Source organism: Strigops habroptila, chromosome 16 (genome assembly GCF_004027225.2).
Source record: "Strigops habroptila isolate Jane chromosome 16, bStrHab1.2.pri, whole genome shotgun sequence".
NCBI lineage: Eukaryota > Metazoa > Chordata > Aves > Psittaciformes > Psittacidae > Strigops > Strigops habroptila.
This window is the reverse complement of record NC_044292.2, coordinates 1,570,700-1,596,406: the sequence shown is the minus strand read 5'-3', so window position 1 is coordinate 1,596,406 and position 25,707 is coordinate 1,570,700. Positions and strand designations below refer to the sequence as shown.

The window sequence follows — 25,707 nt, the reverse complement described above, 5'->3', positions numbered from 1 at the left end:
GCAAAGATATGCACTGGCTCTGCTGCCCAAGTGAGGTTTTGCACCCCCATATCCTGCGAGGAAAGACATGGGGCTCTGTGCCCCCAAAGGGGGCTTGCACCCCCACATAAAGATGCCCCCCAAAAGGGGGTTTGCAGCTCCCCCTTTTCTCCCCACTCATTTGCACACTGGTGCCGGGCTCCCTCCTTGAAAGCTGCTCCAAGGGGGATCCTGAAGCCACAAACTGGGTACAGCCCCATACTGCACCCCTAGAGCAGAGCCCCCCGCCAAAGCTCTGCTTCGTGGGGCTCCAGCCACTGCAAACCTGTGAGCAGGGCTGCTCTGACCCCCTCACCCCAAACACAGCCGTGTCCCCCATCCTCATCCCCGCACCAGGGAGCTCTGGTTTCTCTCCCAGGAAGGGAGATAAAGCCAATGTTTTCTCTGGCTCATCCAGCTCCAACCCCCTGTCACGGGCAGGGACACCTTCCACTGGAGCAGGTTGCTCCAACATTCAAGACCCAGAAAAGATGGGCAATTCAGTGACACACAATTTCAGTGCCCAAATATTCCTACAAATGAATATTAAGGCAGCAACATCAGCTCAGCTTCCTGAGGCAGCCATGAGGTTCCATTACTGTGGGATAGACAGATAAAGGGAAAATCCCTGGTCATTTTGGGATTAAGCCTTTCCAGAGCTGTAGACAACTTCTTCTGCCACCTCCATCTCCAGTTGCTGCCCGCTGGCAGCATCTTGGTGAGCACAGCGCATCTCAGAAGCAGCATCATGACATTTCTGGATGTTTTTACTCCATCTAGATACAAATTTATCTATTAGAGAGCAAATCAAAGCAGTTCCCTTCTCTCCACCCCCCTAAGACTGCAAACCACTGCTTCAAGCCACAACCCACCCTGAACATCACAAGTGGGAGCAATCGGGAGCTACAAAACCACTTGTAGAGGAAGATTCAACCCTGTTCTAATAAATCTCATCTGCTTGAGGAGTTGGAACAGAGAAGCAGCATGACAAGCAGGGCAGTTGCAAGACACCTCTTTCCTAATGGCACCGCCACTGGCATTTCACCCTGTGAGCTCCAGATCCTCACTAAGGTGCTCGGAGGATTCCCAGGAGATTCCAGAACAGGGTGAGATTCTTCCACCATTCCCCTTTCCCAGCCACTGCCATCATTTTCTTGCTCATTGCCACAGGGCTTTTGACTTGCAGGTCTCTTCCCACACATCCATTCGCTTTCAAGACATGGGATCAAGGCCACCACAGATACTCTCTTCATCTCTGCCATGGGGCCACAGTCAAATCCTCACCCACAGCAGAGCCTCAGAGGTGACCCCAGCTGCTCACACACCCAAAACCCCATCCCAGCGAGCTTGGGGATGCTACAACAGAGGCAGAAGCATCAGTTCAATATTGTTAATAAAGTAACAGCTCTTATTTGTTCTTTACAGTATTTATTGTATGTGCAAACCTACAGGGAAAACACCAAACTCCCTGCTGGAACCTTCTCTTGCTCAATCAGGTATAAATTCCTTTCAGGTAAAGCATGTTTGTGTGTTCCACTTCCAGTTAGGGAGCAGCATTACGCAGCAGTCGCCTTCTGTTTGTAAGTTGCCATCATCTTCTTGATCTCAGCAATTGCTTTACCAGGGTTCAAACCCTAAAAAATAGGAAAATCAGCATGTTAAAGCCCCCACCTCCTGCTTCACCCCAATCTAAGTCATGGTAAGGTCACAAATGTGCTGCTATTCACACAAATAGCTGGCAGAGATGCTCAGCACCTTTTTTTTCCCCTAAAAGCTGGAGTCCAGCCTAATATTGTGCTTCCTTTTCAACACTGGGAGGTTAAAGGATAACGAGACAGCTCTGAGACAGCTCCAGGCAGGCCAGGCACCACGGCACGCAGAGCCCCTGGGTTACAGCACGTTGCTGCAGGTCTGCTGCACTCCAGCCTCAATTTACAAGGGTAAAAGTAAGGCAGTCTGGAGGAGAGCAGCAGTGCTGGGAGCTCACCTCCTTCACCTGCAGGCTGAGCCAGCAGCACTGCCCGCTGCTGGAAGAAAAAGGCTCATTTGACTTTGGAGGACTGGTTTTGAATCAGCAACGCGAGGATCAAAGAGGAGAAGGAGCAGCTGAGGGATAGGAACTTCTAATGAAGCTTAAGCAGCGTTGAATTCAACAGTTTTATAGGGGTTACAAATGAGTTCTGGAGACAGGAAACTGCCTTGTAAAACTTGACAGTGATGGTACAAGAGATCACAGAATCCCAGACTGGTTTGGGTTGGAAGGGACCTTAAAGCTCCTCCAGCTCCAACCCCTGCCACGGGCAGGGACACCTTCCACTAGAGCAGGTTGCTCCAAGCCCCTGTGTCCAACCTGGCCTTGAACACTGCCAGGGATGGGGCAGCCACAGCTTCTCTGGGCACCCTGTGCCAGCGCCTCAGCACCCTCACAGGGAAGAGCTTCTCCCTTATATCCAACCTGAACCTCCCATTTCCTTGTCCTATCACTCCAGTCCCTGATGAAGGTCCCTCTCCAGCACCCTTGTAGCCCCCTTCAGACACTGGAAGCTGCTCTGGAATCTCCACGCAGCTTCTCTTCTCCAGGCTGAGATGTGGAAAAGCTGATGTGGTTTTTCTCCTTGCTGGAAATAAAACTGTTTTGGAGAACACTGGGGAAGTGAGCAAGGACAAAGTCACCAGCTGAAAATGCTCCTCACACAAGCCAGCTAAGCTTTCCTAAGGAGGTTTTAGTACAGTATAGACGTGTCATGTCACAAAGGCCCTTAATCCTGCAGCACTGCTACCAAACTGAGCGTGGCTAATCTCCAAATGAGAGTATGGTTGAGACTGGAACAGGAAGTGCCCGTGGTGCAGAGCTCACCGTGCAGTCTGTCAGAGCTGATCCAAGACATCAGCCAGGATTAGAGCATGTGAGGAGCAATGTGTTATTAACCACAAAGGTGTCTCAAACTCAAGGCCAAGTGCCTTTTCCTCACACTATGTACATTCCTACATCCAGCCAGATCTTCAAGTTCTTGCTTCACCTTCAGCTGAACACTTGACACCAGATCAAGAGCTTGCTCCCTTTACAAAGGGAGAATTGTGTGTAGTCAGGGCACCACTTGAGAAACACGCACAAAAACGAGCATGCACCGTGTCAACCCAGATCTCAATCACCTCCTCTTCCCATCTGTCATCTCTCAAATATTTACATTCGTATTAGTTCACAGCTCAAGAATTACTCCATCAGGAGCAAGCAAAGGCTGTGCAAAGCACAGCTGGCAGGAAAGCAAAACTCAATAATCTGCCCAACAACAGGCACAAGGTCGTTGCAAGATGAGGAAGAAGCAGGCTCTGGTTTGGGAAAGCCTGCTTAGTTCTCAAAAGAAATACCAGAGAACAGACCATCTGGGAAATGCCCTAACAGCAGGATGTCAGCATAAAACACATCCCCCAGAGGTGCTGAAAGCTTGTTGTAGCCTTCTCCAGTATGTAAGTTGCACAATACACCAGGGACAGTTGCTACTATTGGAGTTTAAAGTTGCACTGTGGAGGGTTAAGAGTATTATGGAGCTCACACCACTGACCACACAGCACAAACCTCCCTGTACCATTTCTGGCAGTGTCCCTCTCATGACCAGCACTTTATTGTCACACACTAAAACTTGGAAACAGGTTCTCAAAGTCACAGCCTCGCTCACAAGGAAGACATGTTCTTGCAGTGTGTAATACAAACTTTGCCACGTCCTCTTGTACAGTCACTATTGTAAGCACAACTGCTGGTAACTCGTTGTGCTTCAAGAGGCTGAACAAGCCGAGGCAAGCTTGAGGGAAAAAGTAAGCTGAAGTGAGTGTTTCCCTGTTGGTTTTCAAGCAGGGTGCTCGGAAACAAGCCAGGAAGCCCACAAGGGACACAGACAGGACACACACATACCTTAGGGCAAGTCCTTGTGCAATTCATGATGGTGTGACAACGGTAGAGAGAGAACGGGTCTTGAAGCTGAGCCAGGCGCTCCTCTGTGTAGTCATCCCGGGAGTCAATCATCCAGCGATAGGCCTGGAAGTCAGTGGCAGTGACACACCAAATGCTTCTTCAAGGTGGTGTAACCAGTGGGAAGTATTAAAAGCAACACCTCCCTCAGGAATTCCAGCCCAAGATGTGGACTGGGTAATACCATCCCATCTATTTGTCCTGCTTTTAGGTGAGGGAGTCCCTCAGCAGCCCCACATGACAAACGGGATCTGTCCTTACCTGCATCAGCACAGCAGGACCCAAGTACTTGTCCCCGTTCCACCAGTAACTGGGGCAGCTGGTGCTGCAGCAGGCACACAGGATGCACTCGTAGAGCCCGTCCTGCATGGGGTAGGAGACCACAGTCAAGTCACTCCAGAAACCCATGACAAAGCCCTCTTTTAAAGAGGGGATTTACAAGAGCATGTGCTTCCCTCACCACGTTTCCCTTCTAGAGACTTAGTGCAACAGAGTGGGGCTCTGAAACCCTTACACTGAAGCAGCATTGCTGGAAGAAAGCAATTCCTACATGCAGGTCCTCCCCACATTCCATCCTCCCAACTCAACCCATGTAATAAACCAGGGTTTTGTGACTACAGGGAAAACAGGATAAACTGAAGAAAACTGAAGAAATGGCTTGATCCTCCAGCATTCCATCCTTCCAGCCTGTCCCAGTGAGTGGCTGAGGAAAGGAACAAACGTGTTACCAAGTAATGATTCAAGGCTGTGTTGCAGAAGAGAGAAAGAGCAATGTCTGCCCCACAGCCTGAGGGAGAAGAGCTCTAGGCCAGCATGTGCTTCAAGGGCATCCCTTACAGAATGGGAATGGTGAGAGTCTTTAGCCATGTCATCATTTTTACAGAGATGAAGACACTGAAGACCTACATGGAAGTGACACTGGGCAGAAGACAAACTCTCCCAAGTCTCCTAGTAGCTCAACCAACCTCCCAGGCTAAGAGACAGGGTCCAGCCCAGCTTAATTTATGCACCTGAATGTTGTTTTGGGCCAAAAGTATCATTACATTTAGTTTGGAAAGGTACCTGATGCCAGAACTCCTGGGAGCTTTAACAAGTCACCTGCATTAGTCTTTCAGAAAGCCTTGCCAGAGCTCTGCAAGTCAGAGCTACCTTCTCACCCCAAATCTGTCTCATTTCTCATTGTAACATTTCAAATCATGGATGATTCAGAGGAAAAGGTGGAGGTTTTTCAGCTGTATCCACGTTTCTCCTGCACCGTTCTCAAAGCAAGAGGAACTTTAGCAACAAGATAAAACAGATCAGACATCACGAAGTGGTGCAGGAGAATTATCTGCTGCCCTCAGATAAAGATTCTTTCAGACTGTAAAACCCTGTGGTCACTGAGAATGTCACAGCACCAGTCTCATGACACTGCCAACATCTCAGGCACATGATGGGTCTATTCACTGCCCTGCAGCTTTGCAGCAAGCACATCCATCATGGAAAACTTTCAAGATGACTGCAGCTCATGTGTTTTTCTTGCATCCCCTTTCATCAGCCTTCCTCTTTGCTGTTCATATTCACCTCTCTTTTACCACTTGCCAAAATGGAGGCTGCCTGCCCACTCTGTGCCTACGCAGTGACAGCCTGAGCTTTGATCCATGAAGCGATGGATCAAGACAGGTCAGAGGCAAAAGAGAAACTGCTGATGTTCTGCTACCTCCTGTGGCAGCCAAGGAAATCCAGACAAGAACTTACCCACACTATAAGCTTTTTAAAAAGGCTGCTATGTCTCAGCTGTTCCTCAGACACCCTCCAGCTTTCTGCAGAAGCTTTGGATCACCACCACTATATTCCTACAAAAATCCCCTCAAAAGCCCAACATTTAAAGACAAGCACAAGCACATCACGCTTGTGCTCCACATCCAAAAGGGTTTAGCTTTTTGCCATTAGTTTTTAGGGTAAAACTGGTTTTAGGGTAAAACCCAGCAAGCAGCAACATGAAAGCACTACTTAGCATGCTGCAGCTAGACAAGAGAGCGCCAAGCCTGACAGCCTGCATGCCAGCACGAGCTGCAGTGCTTTATCTCCACTGGGATATTACAAGCCTGTAGTTTTTATAGTGTTTTTACAGACAGTGGAAATGAGATCAGAGTCCCCATCACAACCATGACTGCATTTCATTAGCAGATGTTATCCCTAGCAACACCAGCGTGCCATGATGCTGCATTTCAGAAGCAGATTCCACCCACGTGGCGTTTTGCACCAGACAGCTTGGTCATTAAAGGAACTAGAAGCTACTGCATGTTAGTATTTAACCTAGGTCTTATCTGGAAGGGATTTCAAGGGTAGAAAAGAAGCAGGGACCAGTTTCTGACGGTCTTCTATGGACTGCAGGTACTGCTCCTTGCCCTCTTTCGACTCATCCTTCTTCTTCAGGTAAGGCTCGATGGATTTGTACTGTGCATAGAAGTTACTCAAGTCCTAGAATTCAAAAGAGGTCACATTTGTTAAGCTAAATTGATGCATGACATTGAACATCTACTACCCCTCCAATGGAATGTGGCATTTTCTACCTCAACCTGCCACATTCCTCCAAGTGAGGACAGATTTAGTCACTGCTGTGAGGCTTAGACCTACCCAAGCCAGAAAACAGGAGTAACACGTGAATTGTGAGACCTGATCTTGTTGGCACCTCCCAACGTTACCCTTTCCAACCCAATCCAAGGCCCACACTGCCTGGAACAGCATCATCCTTGGTGGCAAGCTGAAGGAGGCAGATACTCACTGGGACAAGGTCCTTCACCACATACATGTGGGGGAGAGGGTAGATTTTAGTGATCTTGTTGAGATCAGGGTCAATTTTTTTGATACAGGCCAGCGTGTTTCCACCAGCAATGTTCATGGCACAGGAGCCACAGATGCCTGAGTGGGAAAAAAAGAGTAAAGCATCAGCTATTTACCCTCTTATCCTACTCAAGAAAGATCTTCTTGGCCCCAAGCATGCCCCCAGGCTGTCTTCAGGAAACTCTGTACGTGACAAGGAAAACGCCAGAAGTTGCCATTGGCCCAAACATGTTGCTACTTAAATAAAGAACAAACACAGGAGTCACTTTCATTAAAGCCAAAGCTCATTCTCAGTGTTGAGCTTCCTTCCACAGCAGAAAACAAGTGGCTTGGCCACCTCATCCCTTTCGCATCATTCATTAGCTGTACATGCTGCTTAGGGTGGGGAAAGCATTCAGCTTCATTCACAAGTTTGAAGCACAAGCTCGTATCGATGTGAAGCAGCAAACACCAAGATTATAACGTGGGAACCAGGGGCATCCCCTATCTGCCCTACAGAGATGGTCAACAGCACCCCTGAAGGTCAGCAACATAAAACAAGGCCAATGACATCGAGCTGTGTGGTGCAGTTGACACTGGAGGGAAGGGATGCCATGCAGAGGGATCACGACAGGCTGGAGAGGTGGGACCATGCACACCTCATGAAATTCAACAAGGCCAAGTAGAAGGTCCGGCATGTGGGTCAGGGCAATTCCAGGCACAGCTACAGCCTGGGGGAGACTGGATGGAGCAGCCCTGAGAGGGATTTGCGGGTGTTGGTCAATGAGAAGCTCCCCACGACCCGGCTTCAGTGTGCGCTTGAGCCCAGAACCCCCCCGTGTGCTGGGCTGCACCCCCAGAGTGTGAGCAGCAGCTCAGAGAGGGGATCCTGCCCCTCTGCTGCGCTCTGGGGACACCCCCCCTGCAGCCCTGATCCAGCTCTGGGGCAACAGCACAAGAGGGACGTGGAGCTGTTGGAGCAAGCCCAGAGGAGGCCCCGGAGCTGCTGCGAGGGCTGGAGCAGCTCTGCTCTGGAGCCAGGCTGAGAGAGCTGGGCTGGGGCAGCCTGGAGAAGAGAAGGCTCCTGAAGGGGACACCTTAGAGCAGCTCCAGGGCCTAAAGGGGCTCCAGGAAACCTGGAGAGGGGCTTTGGACAAGGGCCTGTAGGGACAGGCCAAGGGGAATGGCTTTAACCTGCCAGAGGGGAGATTGAGATGAGCTCTGAGGCAGGAGCTCTTCCCTGTGAGGGTGCTGAGGCGCTGGCACAGGGTGCCCAGAGAAGCTGTGGCTGCCCCATCCCTGGCAGTGTTCAAGGCCAGGTTGGACACAGGGGCTTGAAGCAACCTGCTCTAGTGGAAGGTGTCCCTGCCCATGGCAGGGGGTTGGAACTGGAGGAGCTTTAAGGTCTCTTCCAACCCAAACCATTCTATGATATATAAAGTCTCTAAGACAGAAGCTTCTCTCTGTGCCTTCTGCAGCAGGGTAGAGCAGTGCCATAAACTGCATTTATTAACTCTCAGAGGTGAGAGGACAGACACTCATCAGAACAAACAGCATATAAATAGCTTAACAAATGGATTAAATGACACCACTAATGATCTCCCGGTAACAGAAGGATCAGATGAAGCCCCGGAAAGGCCAAGGTTTACAAGAAAAAAGCACCACCACAGAACTGTCACAGATACTGCTCAGGTCAGGAGCTCGGGTGTCCAATTCAGATCAATGCCTAAATCATCATATTAGAAGGAAGACAAATGTTGAAAGGGCAGAATTCTAATTTCAGGGGATTTGCCATGCATCAATTGATATGAGTCAGAGAAATGCCACTGCTCCTCATACTGATGAGCCTCAGCCACATTGGCCTTCCCCCTGCTGCCAGCTAAAGGCTGGCACTTGAACAAGGTTATTCCTCCCACTCGAGAGATGGTTACAAGTATTTTCCAGTCAACTGGAGAGGGACTTGGGACTGCAGACACAGGCCCACAGGTATGCAACAGGAATGTGTGATCAGGTGGTTTTTTAACCCTGCGTGGCAGAAAAGGGGCAAGATTGAACCAGCCCAGCTTGAAAATCTGTCTTCAGGTTCTCAAAGAAAAGTAGTGAGGGCAAGGCAGCTGCTGACTATCTCACCATCAGACTCTGAGAACAACCACACTGCATGGAATTCCTCCACCTGCTATGCAGATTCTACAGGAAACTACTGCTTTAAAGCAGCTTTTCATTGAGATCCAAGTCAAAACATCTTAAGGCATCAACTGCACCTAAATTTCTCATACTCCCAACCCCACCTAATTAAATCAGAAGTCATCCCATAAAGTAATCCTTCCTTCTTGCACTTCCCCAGCTAGCATTTTAAGCTCAGCATCCCAACATTACCCATGAATTAGGATAGTTTTAACAGGGAAAGTCACCTGGACAGGTAAGTTTTAATGCAGTTTAAGCAGACACGTTGATTTGTACCTGTCTGAGAACCAGCTCTGCAATGGAAAACCACCAGATGGCCTCTTCCTCAACCAATCCTTTCGCTTAGTCAAAGGGCCAAAAAAAGATTCCTGAAGCTATTCCTAGAAGTCTTAAGTACTCTTCCAGTTACACCCTTCCTTATTGCCTCAGCAGCCCCTACGATTCATTCCCACTCACATCTGCCCCCTCAATTCTGCTCCTGTCATCTCTCTGGCTAGAATTCCCGACGTGGTCTGTCACGGGAGGGCAGCAGGATGAACAAGATTAGGACAAACTGGAAGGACTGGGGCTGTCTAAAGACACTGCTCATGGCTCAGTGTTGTGTGATTACACCCTGTGAAGATGATCTTTAACTTTACTACTTGATTCATTGAGGGATTTCACATGCAGCAGCTGAAGAGGACAGTGGTACGCTGCTATCTGCCCTGGAGTTTTCTAGTGGTTACACGGATGCTGTCACAACAAATCAAGGACAATCTCCTTGTAGACAGGACAATCTCCAAGGACAATCTGCTTGTGTAGCAGGGGGGGAAAATCCTTCTTACCTTCCCTACACGACCTGCGGAAGGTCAGAGTGGAGTCCATCTCGTTTTTAATCTTGATGAGAGCATCAAGCACCATAGGCCCACATCTGCAACAGAAACCAGAGTCAGTGAAGCTGTGCAATTCCCCCTCCCTGCCTCAGCGCTGGATCTCTGCCACCAACCAAGCAACACTTTCATCAACTACAATTAAAACCACACTTTTTCTTCCAATCCCAGGCATCAAGCTGGAAATCTCTTGATCAGCATGTGCCCATGTGCCTCAGCACACCCCAGGGGCAGGGTGGGAGAGAAGCCCTTTCTCTTGCCAATGCCCAAAAGACGTGGTTCAGCTGCAGAGGGTTCACACAGCACAGCTGGAAACTGAGCTCCTCTCTCCCAGTCCTGTCCTTTTGGGTCGGGTTTTAACAAGTCTGCCTGTCCTTGGTAGACAGAAGAGGCAGTGCTGAACAAAAAAACACAGTCCTGGACAACTTCTGTAATTTTATATAGAGCAAGGCACTACCCAGAAATGATTAACCTGTGCAAGTCATCCCAAAATTTGAGTTCTCCACCATGAGCTGGGTGGTTTTGTATCTGGAGCTTTCAGAAAGGACTTGAGGGGCATTCCTCTGGCAAGAGCACAGCAGCAACTGGAGCTCAGGGAAATCAAGGCACACGTGCCCATGTAAAGGTTTCTGCACCACAGATGAGACTGTCTCCCTTCACAGGGTCACAGAGAAGAGCTTTCTGGGTGACAGCTATACCAAGGTGTGCAGGTCATTACTACAAGTTCAATGTGATCTACGTATGAGAAGTAACTAAGTGGGAAGAAAAACCTGTGATGAGTTGATGAAGCTTCCACCTTATCTCCCAGGTTTGGGACTACCAGTAAAAGAGTTTTCTAATGGAACATGCCCCAAGATTTTCCATGTAAATAAAGCTTATCAAAGCCACAAACACCTTCAAGCCTTCAAAACAACTCAGGAGCACAGGGAAAACCTCATGGAAGCGACAAAACAAAGCGACCATTTCACTGCTGACAGCTATTGAGACACTGGCCTTCAGGGCACAGTCGAATTCCTCACACTCAGCACTGACACATGAGGCAGGGGAAATAATTCCACATGATGATAGTAAGATTTATGAGGAAATAACAGTGATCTCAGCGGTGCTGAGGACAAGGTGCCCTGTAACACAAGCTGAGGCACTACCTTCCTGGCCACTCCAACTAGGTTTGAGCTTAATGAGACTGCTGACACCTTTAGCTGTCAGCTCAAGCACTGCTCCGTTATCACTTGGCAGGTACGTGCGTGCCCAGGCAGCCCCAGCACTTTGCCTGGCAGCAAAGCTTCTCCCTAGCGGGCCACACTCACTTATTCAAATCCACTTCATAGGTCTGCATGCGGGGCTTGTCCCCAGGCTTATCGGGATCCCATCTGTAGATGGCAAACTTCTTGAGACGGGGCGATGCCGCGGCTGCCGTCTGCGCTCCCCGACACACCTGTATTCAAAGAGCAAAAGAGCCCTGAGGTCCCTTGGGGTGGCTTTTAGCCAGGCAGCAGAATGACCTGAGGCCACATGTTTGGGGTGAGGGCTGCAGGAGCCATCGCTGCCATGGATTTGGGCAATTTATGGGATATCCTCGCAAGGATTTGCTGCAGCAGTGGATCCCAGAGCATGAAGCCACCTCCTGCATGAGGCAGAGGAGACAGTGCTAAAACGAAGTGCCTGCAGACACTCCTTCCTCTCCCTGCCCCATAACTGCCCCCAGAAACTCCCAGTCACTTCTCTACCCAGCTCCAGGCCAACAAACCACCTCCTCATGGTATTCCCCCTCCAGACCACCTGCCCCTACTCACCTCTCCTCAAATTATCCCTCATCCCTATTCCTCCTATTCCCACATCTCTTCCCAACGCCCTTCTGGACCTGTCGCAGAACCCCCATTTCCTGACAACCTCTATCTCCCCATAAACCCTTTCTCAAACTCTCTCCCGCTCTTTTTTGCCCCCAGACCCTCCCCAACATTCCCAACACATCCTCTTTCCCCAGGCTTACCCCCCCCCTTCTCCTACCCACTCTGAACCCTCTTCCCATCCTGTACTGCATGTTGGACCCCCTCCTGCCCCACAAACCCCTCTGCAACCACCCCCAGGCCCCTCTGTGACTCCTCACACCCCCCAACCCACCCCGACCTCCCCTGCACCCCCTCCTGCTCCCCACCTCCACCCTAGGCTCCTCTGCACACCCTCCTGCCCCACAGCTCCTCTCCAAGCCCCCCTGCACCCCTTCCTGCCCCCCGGCTCCACCCCAGGCCCCTCTGCACCCCGTCCTGCCCCCCAGCTCCACCCCAGGCCCCTCTGCATCTCCTCTTCCCCCCCACCTCGCTCTCAGGTCCCTCTACCCCCGCCATCTCCCTCCAAGCCCCTCTGCGGCCCCTCACACCCCCCCAGCTCCCCCCAAGTCCCTCTACAACCCCCCAGACCCCTCTTTGTCGCCCCAAGCCCGCGGTCCCCCCTCGCTGCCCAGCTCCCGGCCCCTCACCGGCCGCGGCCCGGCCCGCAGCAGCCGCGCGGGGACGCCGCGCCTCAAGGAGACTGCCACTACAGCCGCCGCCATCTTGGCCTTGCGCAGTTCCGACCCGGCGCCCGCCCATAGAGCCCGTGGAGGGGAAGGAGGGGCTGGGCGCTGCCCGCCGCCATCTTGGGAGTGGCGGCAGCCTGAGGGGAGGCGCCATGTTGAGTGTGGCGCGCCCTGTGGTACGAGGCGAGATGGCGGGGCCGGCATTCCCGGATCCCCCCTTTTTTTGGGAAGCGGGGTAACAGTGCGTTCTTCTATTCCTTCCCAGCCTCATTCTGTCTGCAGGGAAGGCACCCAGACCTGTCCCAACACCATGCAAAGGGCAAAATGGCGGGCACCAAGGGCCAAAATGGCATCCCCCCACCTCACCATCCTTGAGGGCTTCCCTCCCTTTCTCTTACAGTTATTATTTAACTTCGCGCCTTTTTCCTCACAGCAAATTCATTTATTAACTGGACTGCAAGCAACACACACTGAAAAAGCCACTGGGGTGCAAGGAGGAGGAGGAGGCACGGCTATGGCGTTACGTGCCACCATTTGAAGGCGAAGGGCTGGCGCTGGACGTTGGTACCGCAGCGCACCTCCCCGAGCCTGCCGTGGTAGGAGGACACGTCCTCGAGGAAGCGGCAGCGCAGCCCCAGCGGCTCCAGGAGGGAGCGGGTTTGTCGCTCCAGGCAGCATTCCCCCCGCAACATGGGGCCGAAGGGTTTGGGAATACCCAGGTCCTTGGCCAGAACGATCATGGTGACCTGTGGGGTGACACAAGAGGAGCCCCAGTGGCGTTGGGGCTGATGGAGCTGAAGGAAAGATGCTCACTGCACTCCTCCGTCAGCCTCACCCCAAAATGGGGCATCGACACCACTCTTTGCAGCCACCCTCCCCCAGGAGTCCAAATCCGGTGTTGTTTTCCCCTTTTTTATCCTCAAACTCACCCAATGCCTTGTGATTTCACCTCTTTGAAAGGTTTTTGCCTCAAAACTACGCAGTTTAACCCCATCACAAGCAAACTTGGGCTTCTCTGAGCCTGGCTGAGGATATTTTCTTTTTCCAGGCAGGTGTCAATATTGTGCTTTTTTGGGACAAATCTGGGATTCATCCTGACTGAAAAGGCTGGTTTTTGGAGTGGACCTGAGGAGCAGGGACCCCCCTCACCATGTTGGGGAAGTATGGCACGGCTTTGCCCTGCTTGTCAAGCTTGAAGAGCGCCGGGAGGTCAATGATGTCCTCCTCCATCAGCCCCAGCTCCTTCTTGAGGACATCCCTGTTCCAGTCGATGCAGCGCTGGAGAGGATGGAGAACAAGAGGTTGAAGGGGGGGACATAGGTAGGGATGGTCCCCAAAACCGTCTTACACAGGAGGAGAGCCAAAATGCAACACCTCCCGTAAGGGTTTGCACCCCCCTGGGGCAGTTATTGCAAGAAATAGCAGTTATGACCAGAAATAACAGTTCTTACCTGGACATACTGGTTCTGCTGCATCAGAATGTTGTTGGAAAGGACCTTGTTAATGGTGACTCGTTTTGTGTCTGTCCCTGAGTACCCTACAAATGCAAACACCCTGAAAATGAAGCAGTGGTAGCAGAATCCTGGCTTAAGATGGGGAACGGAGATGGTAAAAGTGCCCAAAATCTCTATTTCCTGAGCTTGGGGTCCCAATTCTTAGTTTATTGGGAAAGAAAACCTTTGCCTGTTGGAAAGTGCATTGGAAAGTTCCTGTCATCCCACAGGAATCATTATCTGCTAAAGTTCTCCATTCAGCTCCATCAAGCCAGAGCTGCCACCTCCATGGGGTGGTCCTTGTTTGGGGATGGCAGTGACACAGAGGGACCCATGGAGCTATGGAGACCTTCTCCCACCACCATCGCAGGTGGATGATGTTCAAAACCACAGTTAAAGGGTGCTCAAACTGGTGACCAAAACGTCATTGCTGCAGGGAAGGAAGGACAAGTGATGTGAGAGTGGTTGTCCCGCTGGCATTTACAGATGCTCCATCCCACCAAGCAAGCATCCCCTCCATGCAGAGGGATTTATCCCTCCCATCCCACTCGCTTTCCCAAAATAGGGCTTGAGGAGGCTGGGTATGGTGGGCAGGCATCCCGCTTGCCAGCACTGAAGGACAATGGGGCAGGAAAAGGTCCCCGTGTCCCCCGGTACCCGCAGTCAGTCAGGCGCTGCCGCCCTCGGGCTGGCTGCTCTATGGGGAGGCTCCGGCTGTCTCAGCTGACATCAAAGCTCAGCCAAAGCCACTCGTTGTCCCCTTGCCTTTGAACATGGTGGCTTCACCCTGGCCTTCCTTCTGCTTCTCCCGAAAGAGCTTGTAGCACGCTGCAGGGCTGGCCATCAGCATCCGGAACCGCTGGGGTGGAGGATGAGACAGGAGGGAGAGCAGTCACTGAAACTGCGTTCACTCAGGGGACCTCAGGGGCTTAGTTTTGCAAGGAACCTGAGCTCAAACTCTTAAAATCAGGTGTCTCTGATGTTATTTAGTGTCTTTTTTAATGCATGGTAAGGGGATAGATCAGAATGAGGTTCAGTGATTTATACTGTTGGCAAATATGAACCAGATCACACCCTGAGGGGTTAAACTGCTGCTGAGGCAGGGAGAAAAACTGCAGCCTGGCTGCAGCTGGGTCCAATCCTGCCCACCCCAAGTGGGGTTTATAAACCCCCTGAGGGGGTCTGGTGGAGGTTTGGGTGAGCTGAGATTGAGGGTGAGGAGCACTGCTGCTGTTTAGGTTGGGTTTTATTTCTTGTTTCTGGCATTGCGATGTGGGGGGGAGGATGGAGCAAGTGAATAATCAGGCTCTGACTTCCACAGAAGAAGCCAAAAATCATTATGAAGCTAATCCTATGGGAATGATGAGTATGTAGGATCTGAGCCCCATGTGTGACCTGGTTTGTTTCGTGCTAATGGAAATGGTCTCCTTAGTGGAGCACCAGAGGCTGCTTGCTGCAGTCTTGATGGTACCTCTTATAGAGACTTAGCACAGCCCTGGGGAGGGTGAAAGCCTTGCATGGAAGGTTTGGGGGGATGTGTATGTGTGTAAATACTCCTTTCCTAAACCATCCAGGCCAAGATGTGGTTTCCCCAGGGAGAAATATCTTATGTCAGAAGCATTAGAAACAGTGATAAAGAAAAGAGCTGCTGAGAACACCTGGGAGGTGCTGAGCAGCTGAGAGCCCTGGCCAGCCAGTGTGAATCCTGAGCTTTAAGCTGCTTGGACTGCCTTTACAGGTGCCTTTTTCTCCTCTCTGTGTTGATTATTGCCTCAGCAAGCCCCTTTTTATGTTCAGAACCCTCATTTTTTGGGCCAGGAGTGAACCCCCAGGCAAATACTGTCTGGGTCTGTCAAAGGAAACGTACTTTGGGGTTTTCCTTAGAGGTGTCCCGATGGGATTAGTATCTCAGAAGAGAAACCAGAGAGTGGTGTGGGGTTTTGGGGTACCTTTTTGTCAGAGGTGGGCACAAAAGTGACGAACTCATCGACGTGGCCCACAGCCAACCAGTCTGAGTAGAGCTCCACGGGAGCCTGCACTTGCTGGGCACAGAGGAAATCCCGCACTACCCTGGTCATTCTCCTCCCTGCGGATCTGGGGGGGGGAATATCCCCAAGAGAAAGGGATAAGGGGAATAAATACGAATGCATCCATATGTATGTACGCATAAATCACTGCCGAGGTGGAGGAGAGAAAGGAATGTGCGATATGATGGCAGAGATTGAGCACTGGTGTTGGGTGCACCCATCCCATAAAGAACCACATTTGCAGCTCATCAGGGAATGGCTAATTCAGCCCATTAACATGGTTTTGATGATGTTTAGGGGGTACCTGTGGTTCCTTTGCACCCAAATGGTTTCCCATCTCTTACGTGGGGAAGCTGCTGCCGATGAGGATCCTCCCCAGGGGATACTCCTTTCCTGCCACGGTCACGGGTGGGCTGACCTCCAGGTTGCCAAAGGAGTCGAGGCTGGTGATGGCTTCAAAGAGGGGCTCTCTGCTCACGTAGCCAAAGTCGGGGCCCTGCAGGAAGAGAAATCGCTGTGGGCTTTGCCCTGGGTCCCCCCTGCCTCCATTTCTTTGGTTTTATCCTTCCTGCTGGGCTCAGACCTGCTCCAGTGGGTACAAAATATCAAGAGAGAAGCCTGTCCGTGGATGGGGAGAGGCAAGAAAAGGACAGAGGCAAAGGATAGAGGAAAGGTGAGAGGATAACGGTCTTTGGATTGTCTGGGCTCAGTGATAAGTGACAAATGCCAGGGGCAGAGCTGGGACAGGTCTCTGCTGTCCCAAAGCCAATGTTTAAGTGTCTGCATTAGGCTAATTAGGTGCTGGGGTAGCCCTGAAGCTGAGTTTCTGGGTGGCTCTTGCTGAGCTAGAGGAACTTCAACCCCGGAGGGGAAATCCACCCCAGGCATCAGGGCTGCACTTCACTTAAATTCTACTTAAGCCCTGATTTTCAGGGCTTAATGCATCTGGGGTTTAAGGCGTTGTGCATGCAGGGGTAATGAAGCCTTGTTGTGATGTGCCAGGCTGGAATGCCCACGGGGCAGATTGCAATGCTAAAAACAGGGTGAAAATGACAGAGGTGGGACAAAAATCCTGCCTTGAACCTGTCCTTGGTGTCTGGATCAAGTCAGTATGGGCTTGGAGCTCATGGCAGCCTTGGGATGAGATCAGGTGTCTGCTGGGTTTGCATGAAGTCCCAATCACTTACCAGGGTTGGGTTTCTGGGGGGTAAAAGAGATATGCAGGTCCCTAAAAACAAGCAGGGAGACCTGAGGGTGATCTACAAGTTGCTTTTTGTTATTCAAGGGTGTTGGGAGAAGCTGGGATTGGGAGGGTGCAGCAGGATTGCCTTTCCCCAAGGCTTCCTGTGTGTTTTTGGGGTGCATGGCTGAGGATTAAATCCTTTCCCTGGGTGCTGTGGGAAGGATTGAGCATGAAACACAAGCTCTGAGCTTATTTCAGTGTACTAAACCACGGAGCTGGTACGGTTTCAACTGTCAGGGCCCTGGTTCATCCCGGGTTTGTGGGTCACATCCAAGTCCTATCAGTTCCAGATTGATTTTGAGGGGCTAATTCCCTCTCATCTCCTTTTCCCTGGTGCGAGCTCCCAGGAGCTTTGGGCTTTGCTGGGGTGAGAGGAGGACCTGTGTGTGTCATGTTTGGCTAAATATTCCTAGCTGGAAAATGAGATGGGAAAGAAAAGAGTGGGGATTAGAGGAGCCTTCAGAGCGGCGGTTGGAGTCTAATGCATTAGCAGCTCCAGAGGCTGCAATTGCTTCTCTAAATATGAAGCAAAGCAATTCCTGATGAGGATGGATAGGAATGGATCAGTGTGCTATTCCCATCCTGCCTGATGGTCCCGGGACTGTGTGTACTCATTTCAGATATGAGAAATGATGTGTTTGAATGCTTTTGAAAGCTCTTCACCTTCCCCAAAGTGGTGTGCAGCACAAAGTGAGCTGCCCTCTTCTCCCCCCTTACTGCTGGGGCTGGGCTGGGTCTGTGTGGCAGCAATCTGGGAATGCTCTGCCCTTTCTGCATGGTGGTATCTCAAATGGATCATTGAATCCATCTTTTTTCCCTTCTTGTCTTTCCTGGGCTCTCCCCAAATGCTCACTGCTCCCCCAGGCAGCTTTCTATGCACGCTGAGCCCATGGCTGGCCCTTTGCCTTGGCAAAGAAGCCCCACGGGGATGTTTTTGGCAGCTGGCTGCATCTTGTTCTCTTTCAAGGAAGTAAATTGATCCCTCTCATGTTTTCCTTTCCTGTCCTGCTTGGGAGCTGCTGCATATTCACAGCCACAGAGGAGGAAAGGAAAACCAGCCCATTTCTGGGGTACTCAGGGTGAAGAAATCCACTCTTCTCCTGGAGCTTGGCAGGAATCTTTCATTCCCAGAGGCATGAGATCCTCCTTTTCCCTCTCATCCAGCACCTTCTGGATAAAAGGCTTTCCAGATGGGCCGTGGATTAGGCTCTGATCTTGGTTTGAGGGGTTAAGGCTGTTGGCATCTTCCCAGCTGGAAGTGAATGGGGTTGGTATCTCCATGCAGAGGTGTTAAACTCTCATGTTTCAAACGAATTCATTGTAGGCCCTCCAAGGAGCCAAGTTCAAGTAGGGTTTTAGGAGTGGTGGAATAGGCTGAGCTGCTCCTCAGGGAATACAAGCAACTGTCCTGCTCTTACCAGTAGATCCTTGATGGGGAATCTCTCCAGGCCTCCATCTCGAGGGGAGTCCAGCACCACTGGGAAGCTTTTGTGGGGAGCATGGGTGTAGCCAAACTCAATCTCATCCTAAAGAAAGGAGGGAGGAAAACCTGTGTGGGGCGCATCAGCGGGGTGGGAAAGCTTTGTCCCCTCTCTGGTACCCACCTACCTGCATCCAGCGGTCCCCACGGTTGATGTAGCCAAAGCAAACCTTCAGCTCGCAGCCAGCTTTGTTCACCAGGTTTTTTATCTCCTTGATGAAGAGGTAGTTGTCCTTCATGCTGGGAATGTGGATGGCAGAAAGGATGGGGGTGAAGCTGCCTTTCCCCCTGCTCCTCACCTCCCCACCTTCCCCTTGGCCTTTACCTGCAGACAAAGACGTTCACCGGCGCCAAAGTGTTGGGGGTCATGATCCATGGCGCTACCCTGAACACGACTGTGTCTGTGAAGATTGGTGCATGAGGGATACCCTGGAGGAGGCAAACAGAAATTGGGGGACTTTCACACCCTGTTCACCACTATTCCCCCCAAATACCCAACCCCTGAGCTCATTTTGGGGGTAAATCAATGGGGACCACTCTCCATTCGATCCCCATCCCCTTCTCCATGCCCCTCTTGCAGCCTACCTTCACCCCTTCCCACCTTTACCCCTTCCCTGGAGCCCCCAGACCTCAGCCAGCGTCTCCAGGAGGCTGACATGGATGGAGACGAGCCCAGGGAAGGTGTCATCAGGAAAGCGGAGCCCCTCGACGAAGAAGTCGAGCTCAGCAGCCCCACCAGTGTACTGCACCGTGTGGAAGAGCTTCCTGCGGCCCAGCACGGGCACGTAGCGCTGCCCGAAGAAGGGATCTGCAAGAGGAGAAAGAGGAAAGTGGCAACCTCCAATGTTTCTGTGGTGGTTTCAAGCCTATTTTGCTTGTGTGCAAGGAGGCACCACGATCCCTCTGTGTTGGAGCTTCTCTGCCTCACTGGGTGGATACAACTTCACCTGGAAGAAGCACCTTAAACCTTAAGGGGCTTTCAGTTGGGCAGTCATGCACCAGAAGGGTGAGGAGAAAGTGTCTGAGCCTTTCCATGGATGGAACAGTCAATGGGAAGATGTTTTCATGAGGTTTCTGCTGTTTCAGCCCCCTCTGACAATGCCACCACCCCTCCCGTGGAAGGGCTACCTCTGCATGGAGGGAGAGGACCCGTGTTTCTGGGCTGGATGAGGGTTTTTGGTCCCAGGGAATAAATCACTGTGCCCACAAGGACCAAGGAGGGGAAATGTGTTGTAGAGCATGTTGCCATCATAATAAAGCATCTGGCTGTCAGGACACGTGGCTTTTTTTCTGCTACTCCTGTGCTGGATGAGCTTGATAAATGGCTTTATGGCCCTGGGCCTCTGCTTGTTCATCTCCAGTTTTCCATTTGATTGAGAAGAGAATATTCAACGCTGGAAAAAACTGGAAAAGGGATGCAGAGGCCTTCAGAAGTGCCATTTGAAGAGCACAGAGAGGACAAGGGCAGAGATGGAAAGCAAAGAGCTTGCAGGGATCTCAAAAGCACCACAAGCAAGGAGGAAGGGGTGAGGAAGGACTTACTCTGCACATAAAAGACCCCAACTTTATCAGCTTCGGAGACAGGAATATAGAGAATGATTTCATACCCCCGGGGCAGGCGCTGGGGCCCTTCAGTCCTCAGCACCATCCGAGACATGTCCAGCAAATCTGGGTGCAAAGAAGGAGAACCTGGGTGATGGGTGACTGCACCCTGCAGCTCTGGCTGGTCTGCACCCTCCCTCCTGGGGTTTGCATCTCCTCTACCAAGCTCTTCCCTTGCTACCAGCCTTTGCAAGCTGGAACAACAAGCTGCTAACAAAGCCTGGGGCTTGTGCTTTGAAACAAATGGCCCTTTCCCTCCCCTCACAGCCCTGGCACAGCCAGTCCTTGGCCTCAAAAAGGTGATGGGCACCGGCTCCGTGTGGTTGGAGTTTTCCAGGAACCTGGGTGTATTCCTGCCAGCCTCATGCCTTGCCCCGAGCTTCTTTCACCCGTGTGAAGCATCCCTGGGCCAAGCTCTGCTGTCAGTGGCACCTCTGCTGTGTTTCTGGCTGTGTTTCGTGCCCCTGCTTGACCGCAATTAGTTTGCATGGCATGAAACGAGGAGAATTCCCATATGGGAAGCTTACTCAGCAGCTTGGTGGGGAGCAGCTCATGGGCAGCTGGTTCCCAAGAAAATTTCACCTCCAAAAAGGTTCAAGAGGGGGAATAACGGAGCATTTTTTGCTTTATATGATACCTTCGTTATATATATGTATATATAATCTTTCTATGTTACCTTCTTTGCTGAACACCCTTTCGTCGTCGCGGTCCGATGCTACAGCGAAGGGGTTCTCCTTGTCACAGCTGACGAGCAGGATGGCCCCGTGGCCCTCAGGACCCCAGGTCCAGCTTGCCTGAAACACCCCACTGGGCCTTAGTGAGCTCAGGCTCTGCAAGCCCATGGACTTCACATGCAGTGCAAGAGGCTGAATTACCTTGTTGGGGCTGTTCTTCTCCACTATGCCATCCCGATCCGCATCGACGTCCAGAGAGATCCCTGGATGGAGAGACCTCACCCTCATCCCAGGGTACAGCAAGGTTGGGTGGCTGCAAGAGCTCCCCAGATCCAGCAAACTTGGGTCCATCTCTGCCCCCACATCACAGCACCCTCCTCCAAGGGACCAAGGGGGTGAAGATGGATTGCTACGCAGAAGGTTTGTACTCACCAATGCCAGTGAGGAAGACCCCAGCTTGGTTGATGGGCTGCCCTCCCTCTGCGTAAAAGCTGACAGTTACCTGCAAACCCCCCAGATCCCTGGTTGGGGAAGGAAGTTCTCCCTCTGTGGAGATCCCACACCCCAACACCCCACTTCTTACCTTGTTATCATTGACCTCAGTGCTGGCCCGGCTCATGCTGAACCTCAGCACCGTCCCCTTGTTCAACGGCCACCGCGTCCCACTGCCGGGGGCTGACACAATCTCCACTGGGCTCTGGCATGTCACCTCCATGCTCACCCCCTCTGTGTGCTTCACGCTGAAGGAGACTGCCCCTGCCGGGGCCGCCCTGCCAAAACCACTCTGGTTTTAGTGCTCTGCACCAAAATCACCCTGTTCTCACTGCAATTAATTCCACTGCCCAGAACACAGCCAAGACCGGGCACGCTGGCGTCACCACGCTCCCCGCCGGCACCTTTCTGCCCCTTCTCCCTGCCTGGGAATGCTTCAAGTGTCTTTATTCTTTTGCTTTTTAGGACAGAACATGCTATTTTAACAAAATGAGGCTATTTTGCAGCCATGGGTGCAGATTACAATCTATAATAACCCAAAGCACTCAGAGTTGATGGAACTGAACTTGGGTTTGTACTTAACTGGAGAAATCCATGTTTATTTTCCAGCTGAGGCAAACCTGGGATTTAACAGCTCATCCTAATGGCGTGGCAACCCAACTGGGACTTCACCATGGGAAACTCTAATTGTGGGGTGATTTTGGTCAACCTTGAAGTAGGAGTTGCACCACTCCCAGTCCAATGTGCCCTTGCTCTGCGCATCCCCTGCCCCTCTCCCGCCTCCTTTTCCCTAATGTCCCCATCTTCCCAGGGTTGTTATTTGCAGCTCATGAGGTGCAGGCTCCCTTTGATCCCAACACCCAAGAGCCCACACCGTATCACTGTTAGAGCATCATTTATTGGGTTTCTGGGTGCCAACAGCTCCCCCCCACCCCCGACCTGCAGTGGGAGGGGGGAGAGGAAATCTAAGTGCTCCTTTGCTGCTGCCTAGGTGTTTCTGAAGTTGTTAAATTACATTTAATTATGCATGGAAAAACTGGTTTGGTTTCCTTGTTTCTGGGTTTTGGGAATCCCACTGGGAGGAGGTTTCACCTGGAGAGATGCCAGATGAGTTGTAACTGTGCTGCTTGGCTTGGCTATTGAGGGTGAGCTTTGCAAAAGCAGCAAAGACCAGAATCAACCACGAAATGAGCTTTTAAACTGTTTCTTTTGGAGGGGGGGTGAAATATATCTTGAGGTACACGGTTTGGTTTGGTTTGGGGGAGCAGGGTTGGTGGTGTGGGGATGCTGCTTGGTCACTAACTACATCTTGTTTCCCTCCCCTCTCCCAGCTGCATCTCCTCCTTTGCAGCCCATCCTGTGGCTCCTGCTCCAGCAGCTTTCCAAGGTGACACTGGGTCAGTTGAGCAAAAATGGATCAAACCCATCGCTGTCAGGTAAGTACCACATCATGCAAATACTGATGCTTGAAGCTTTCCTGGGTCTCATCCAGCTTTGCAAAGCCCAGGGAGGATTTTGCCCACAAAATGCATTAAATCGCAGTGTTGGGGCTGTGGAGTTTGGGGAAGCAAAAGGAAAATCGAGGAGGGAGGATTTGCAGAGGGATAAGTGGGGGGTGCAGGCAGGCAGGAGGGTGGGGTGCAGAGGTGGAGGAGCACAAGAGGTGTTGGGGTGTCCCACTCACCCATAGACATCAGCTGAGATGCAGGTGCCCAGCACACACAGGGCCTCGATGCGGTTCCCGTGCTGCAGCCGGAGCGTGCGGTCCCCCGGCATCTCGCCGTGCAGCCGCCCGGACACCCCAGCGATGGGCACACACACTCTTCCCCACCCGCTCTGGGTGGCACTGAGCCCCCCAGCAGCACCCAGCTGCTTCTCCTTCCCCCCCGGCAACGCCTCCCTCCTCCTCCTCAAGTGACCCTGGAGCAAATCAAGCTGCTTTGGGAGCTTGCAGAGTTTGGGATGACAACTCTGCAGCCCCCACCACGCTCCAAAGGGAGGGAGCAGTTGGATTGGACCCTCTAAAGCCCCATGAAAATGATCTCCAAGGGAAGGGAAGGGATGGAGGGGAGGGCAGCCAAGCCCAACCAGCTCCCAGCTCTATGCAAGGAGCTCCCCCAGCTGTCCCCAGCTCCCCTCCAGCATCTCCCTGACCCCAAACAGGGACGAGCAGCCCAACACGGAGGCAATTTTGCAGCACTTCGGCTGGTGTTTGCATCTGTGGCGTATCCATTCTTTTTATGCTGTTTAGGGAAAAGCTCTGGCTGCTCCTGGGAAGAAAGAAATAGAATTTTCCAGCCCTTAGGCTAGAGCAGGACTCTCCTTTTGATTTTTTCCCTGCTTATTTTCAAAGGGAAGCTGGGAAGCACTTGCTGAGGAGGGGAAATCAGAGGTGGTTTTCCACACGTCAGGAGCAATTGCTGCCCACGCAGGCATTTGCATTATTTATTAACATCAAGCTAAATATTCATTTTAAACCCCAAACTTCTGCCCCAGATTTGGAAAGCCACAAGCAATTAGTGAGGAGCAGAAATGTTCAGGTTGATGTTCCCTATTTATATCCCTTTTGGGCTTTTCTTTTTAGTGCTCTCTTCTCTCTGTGGCTGGGGTGTAGGAAAGAAACTCAAACCTGGTTTCCCATCTGAAGCAGATCCTATTTTATTGGGTTTGCTTGGTTTTTGGGGGGGTTTGGCCATGACCTGAGCGAATGTGAGTGAGGACTTTGTGTTGCTAAGCACAAAAAGAGATGGTTTTGCTGCTTTTCTGCACGTGAAAATGGGGTTTTGGGCAATGGGGAGATTTTATTCAAGGCCATAGATGTTCTCCCTGAGGAATAGAAGAAGATATAAACCAGTTCCCTGTGCCTTTCATGGAGCACCATGGTCAGGGCAGCACCACTGCTGTGCCCCTGGTTTAGACACCCTGATCCAGCTGGAAAATATTCCTGCTTTTGAGAAGCATCATGATTTAGCTATTTACTACCTATTTAAACCACCAGTAGTAAGAAGCACTGGTGAAAGAGGAACCAGGAAGAGAAATCATTGAAACAGAGAAAGAACCAAATGAAACCAAACCCACACCATGTTTGCACAAGCAGGCTCTGTTTCCAGCACTGCATGAGACCTGTTTTCCCTCTTTTCACCCCAAAGCAGATCCAGCAGCAGGCATTGCATGGGCTGGGGTGGCCTCACCTCCCTGTGCTCTCCTGGGACCTGTGGGCTGGGGAAATCAAGGTGTAAACCCATCAGTTGGGAAGAAAAGGAGCAAAAAGCAGTTTCTCTTTGACCATTTTCACTTCCTGATTCCTCTGGTTTAGTCTTTCAGTTGTCAGTGAGGAAAACACATGGTATTGAAATCCTCCTTTCCTTCCAAAACAACCCCAACCCCAAATCCCTGCCATTTCACAGAGAGACCCCAAGGTCACTGTGACTTTTAAAACCAGCAGGACAGGGGGGTTGTTTTATACATCCCTATATAAATGTATTTATATCCCCATGGTCTGGCTGACGTTATGGTGTTGGCATGGGTAAAAGCACTTGCCAAGTAGAAGGAAACCTGGGGAGCAAGTTTTATCTGCTGGCAACATGAGATTGAAACCATGGTGGCTTTGGAGATTTTTGGGTGGTCCTGAGGTGTTTTGTGGGCTGCTCCAAAGGGAGCAGCCAGGCTTGAGCGCACCTGCACCTCCTTGGGAGCCCCCAATGAAACAAAGAAGAGGGGAATGCTCTGTTTTGGGGCAAAACTGGAGGAGAGCTGCTGGACTGTGTGGGGAAGGGGCTGCCAGAGCCCGTTTCCCCTCCACTGCACCGGTCCCTGTATTTGAAGCCTTGGTGTGGAAGGAGGGTGACGTCTTTGCAAGCTTCCTGGGGTTTTTGGAAGGCAGGTTTGGTCTTTGCAAGCCGTATGGGGCCTTTCAAAGCTTCTTGGGGGTGTTTGCAAGCTTCTGGAGGTCTCTGTGGAGCTGCTGCGGCCATGCCAGCAGTGGGGAAGATACTAAATCCTTCTTGCAGAGGCTTTGGCAAAGCACCCACCCATTGCAATGTCTTCTGTGGGGAGGAAGGAGAGAGGTAGCTGAGGTATCCTCTCCATCTGGTGTTGGGGACAAGCGCAAGGACGTGCCTGTCCCCATTGCAGTGACAGCTGGGGTGACTCCCCTGAGTGTTGCTAAATAAACCTTGGTTTATGCTGCAAGAATGGGATTTTTCAGGAGGCAGAAGTGCCTCATAGCAATGCAGGTTCTGCCCTGTGCTATCGGGTAGGAGATCAGCCATGGTAAACCATCCCAGGACGTGTGTAGAGAGCTATATTTATACACACACACACACACACGGAGATGTC

General features: G+C 51.5%; 2 protein-coding genes across 3 annotated transcripts; both read right to left on the bottom strand.

The window, feature by feature from the left end:
• Positions 1–1,429: 1,429 nt before the first annotated feature.
• SDHB (succinate dehydrogenase complex iron sulfur subunit B) lies at positions 1,430–12,423 on the bottom strand. 2 transcript variants are annotated; one of them, XM_030507662.1, is made up of 8 exons: positions 12,320–12,423; positions 11,151–11,278; positions 9,799–9,884; positions 6,753–6,889; positions 6,332–6,448; positions 4,247–4,348; positions 3,929–4,051; positions 1,430–1,652 (listed from the first exon to the last, which is right to left on the bottom strand). In XM_030507662.1, exons 1-8 carry the CDS (start codon positions 12,392–12,394, stop codon positions 1,575–1,577), a joined length of 846 nt encoding a protein of 281 aa, XP_030363522.1. In that variant the 5' UTR covers positions 12,395–12,423; the 3' UTR covers positions 1,430–1,574. The 2 variants fall into 2 exon arrangements, with proteins under 2 accessions (XP_030363522.1, XP_030363523.1); XM_030507663.1 differs by lacking the exon at positions 6,332–6,448 and having other exon boundaries at positions 12,320–12,410.
• A 355-nt stretch (positions 12,424–12,778) lies between these two features.
• On the bottom strand, positions 12,779–23,145 carry LOC115617322 (protein-arginine deiminase type-2-like). The gene is made up of 16 exons (XM_030507659.1): positions 23,054–23,145; positions 21,461–21,647; positions 21,310–21,379; positions 21,079–21,140; positions 20,880–20,997; positions 20,144–20,269; positions 19,231–19,409; positions 18,927–19,030; positions 18,730–18,841; positions 18,540–18,647; positions 16,223–16,374; positions 15,801–15,945; positions 14,602–14,710; positions 13,810–13,880; positions 13,508–13,636; positions 12,779–13,104 (listed from the first exon to the last, which is right to left on the bottom strand). The coding sequence occupies exons 1-16, from the start codon at positions 23,143–23,145 to the stop codon at positions 12,871–12,873; spliced, it is 1,998 nt and encodes a 665-aa protein (XP_030363519.1). The 3' UTR covers positions 12,779–12,870.
• Between the last annotated feature and the right edge of the window lie 2,562 nt (positions 23,146–25,707).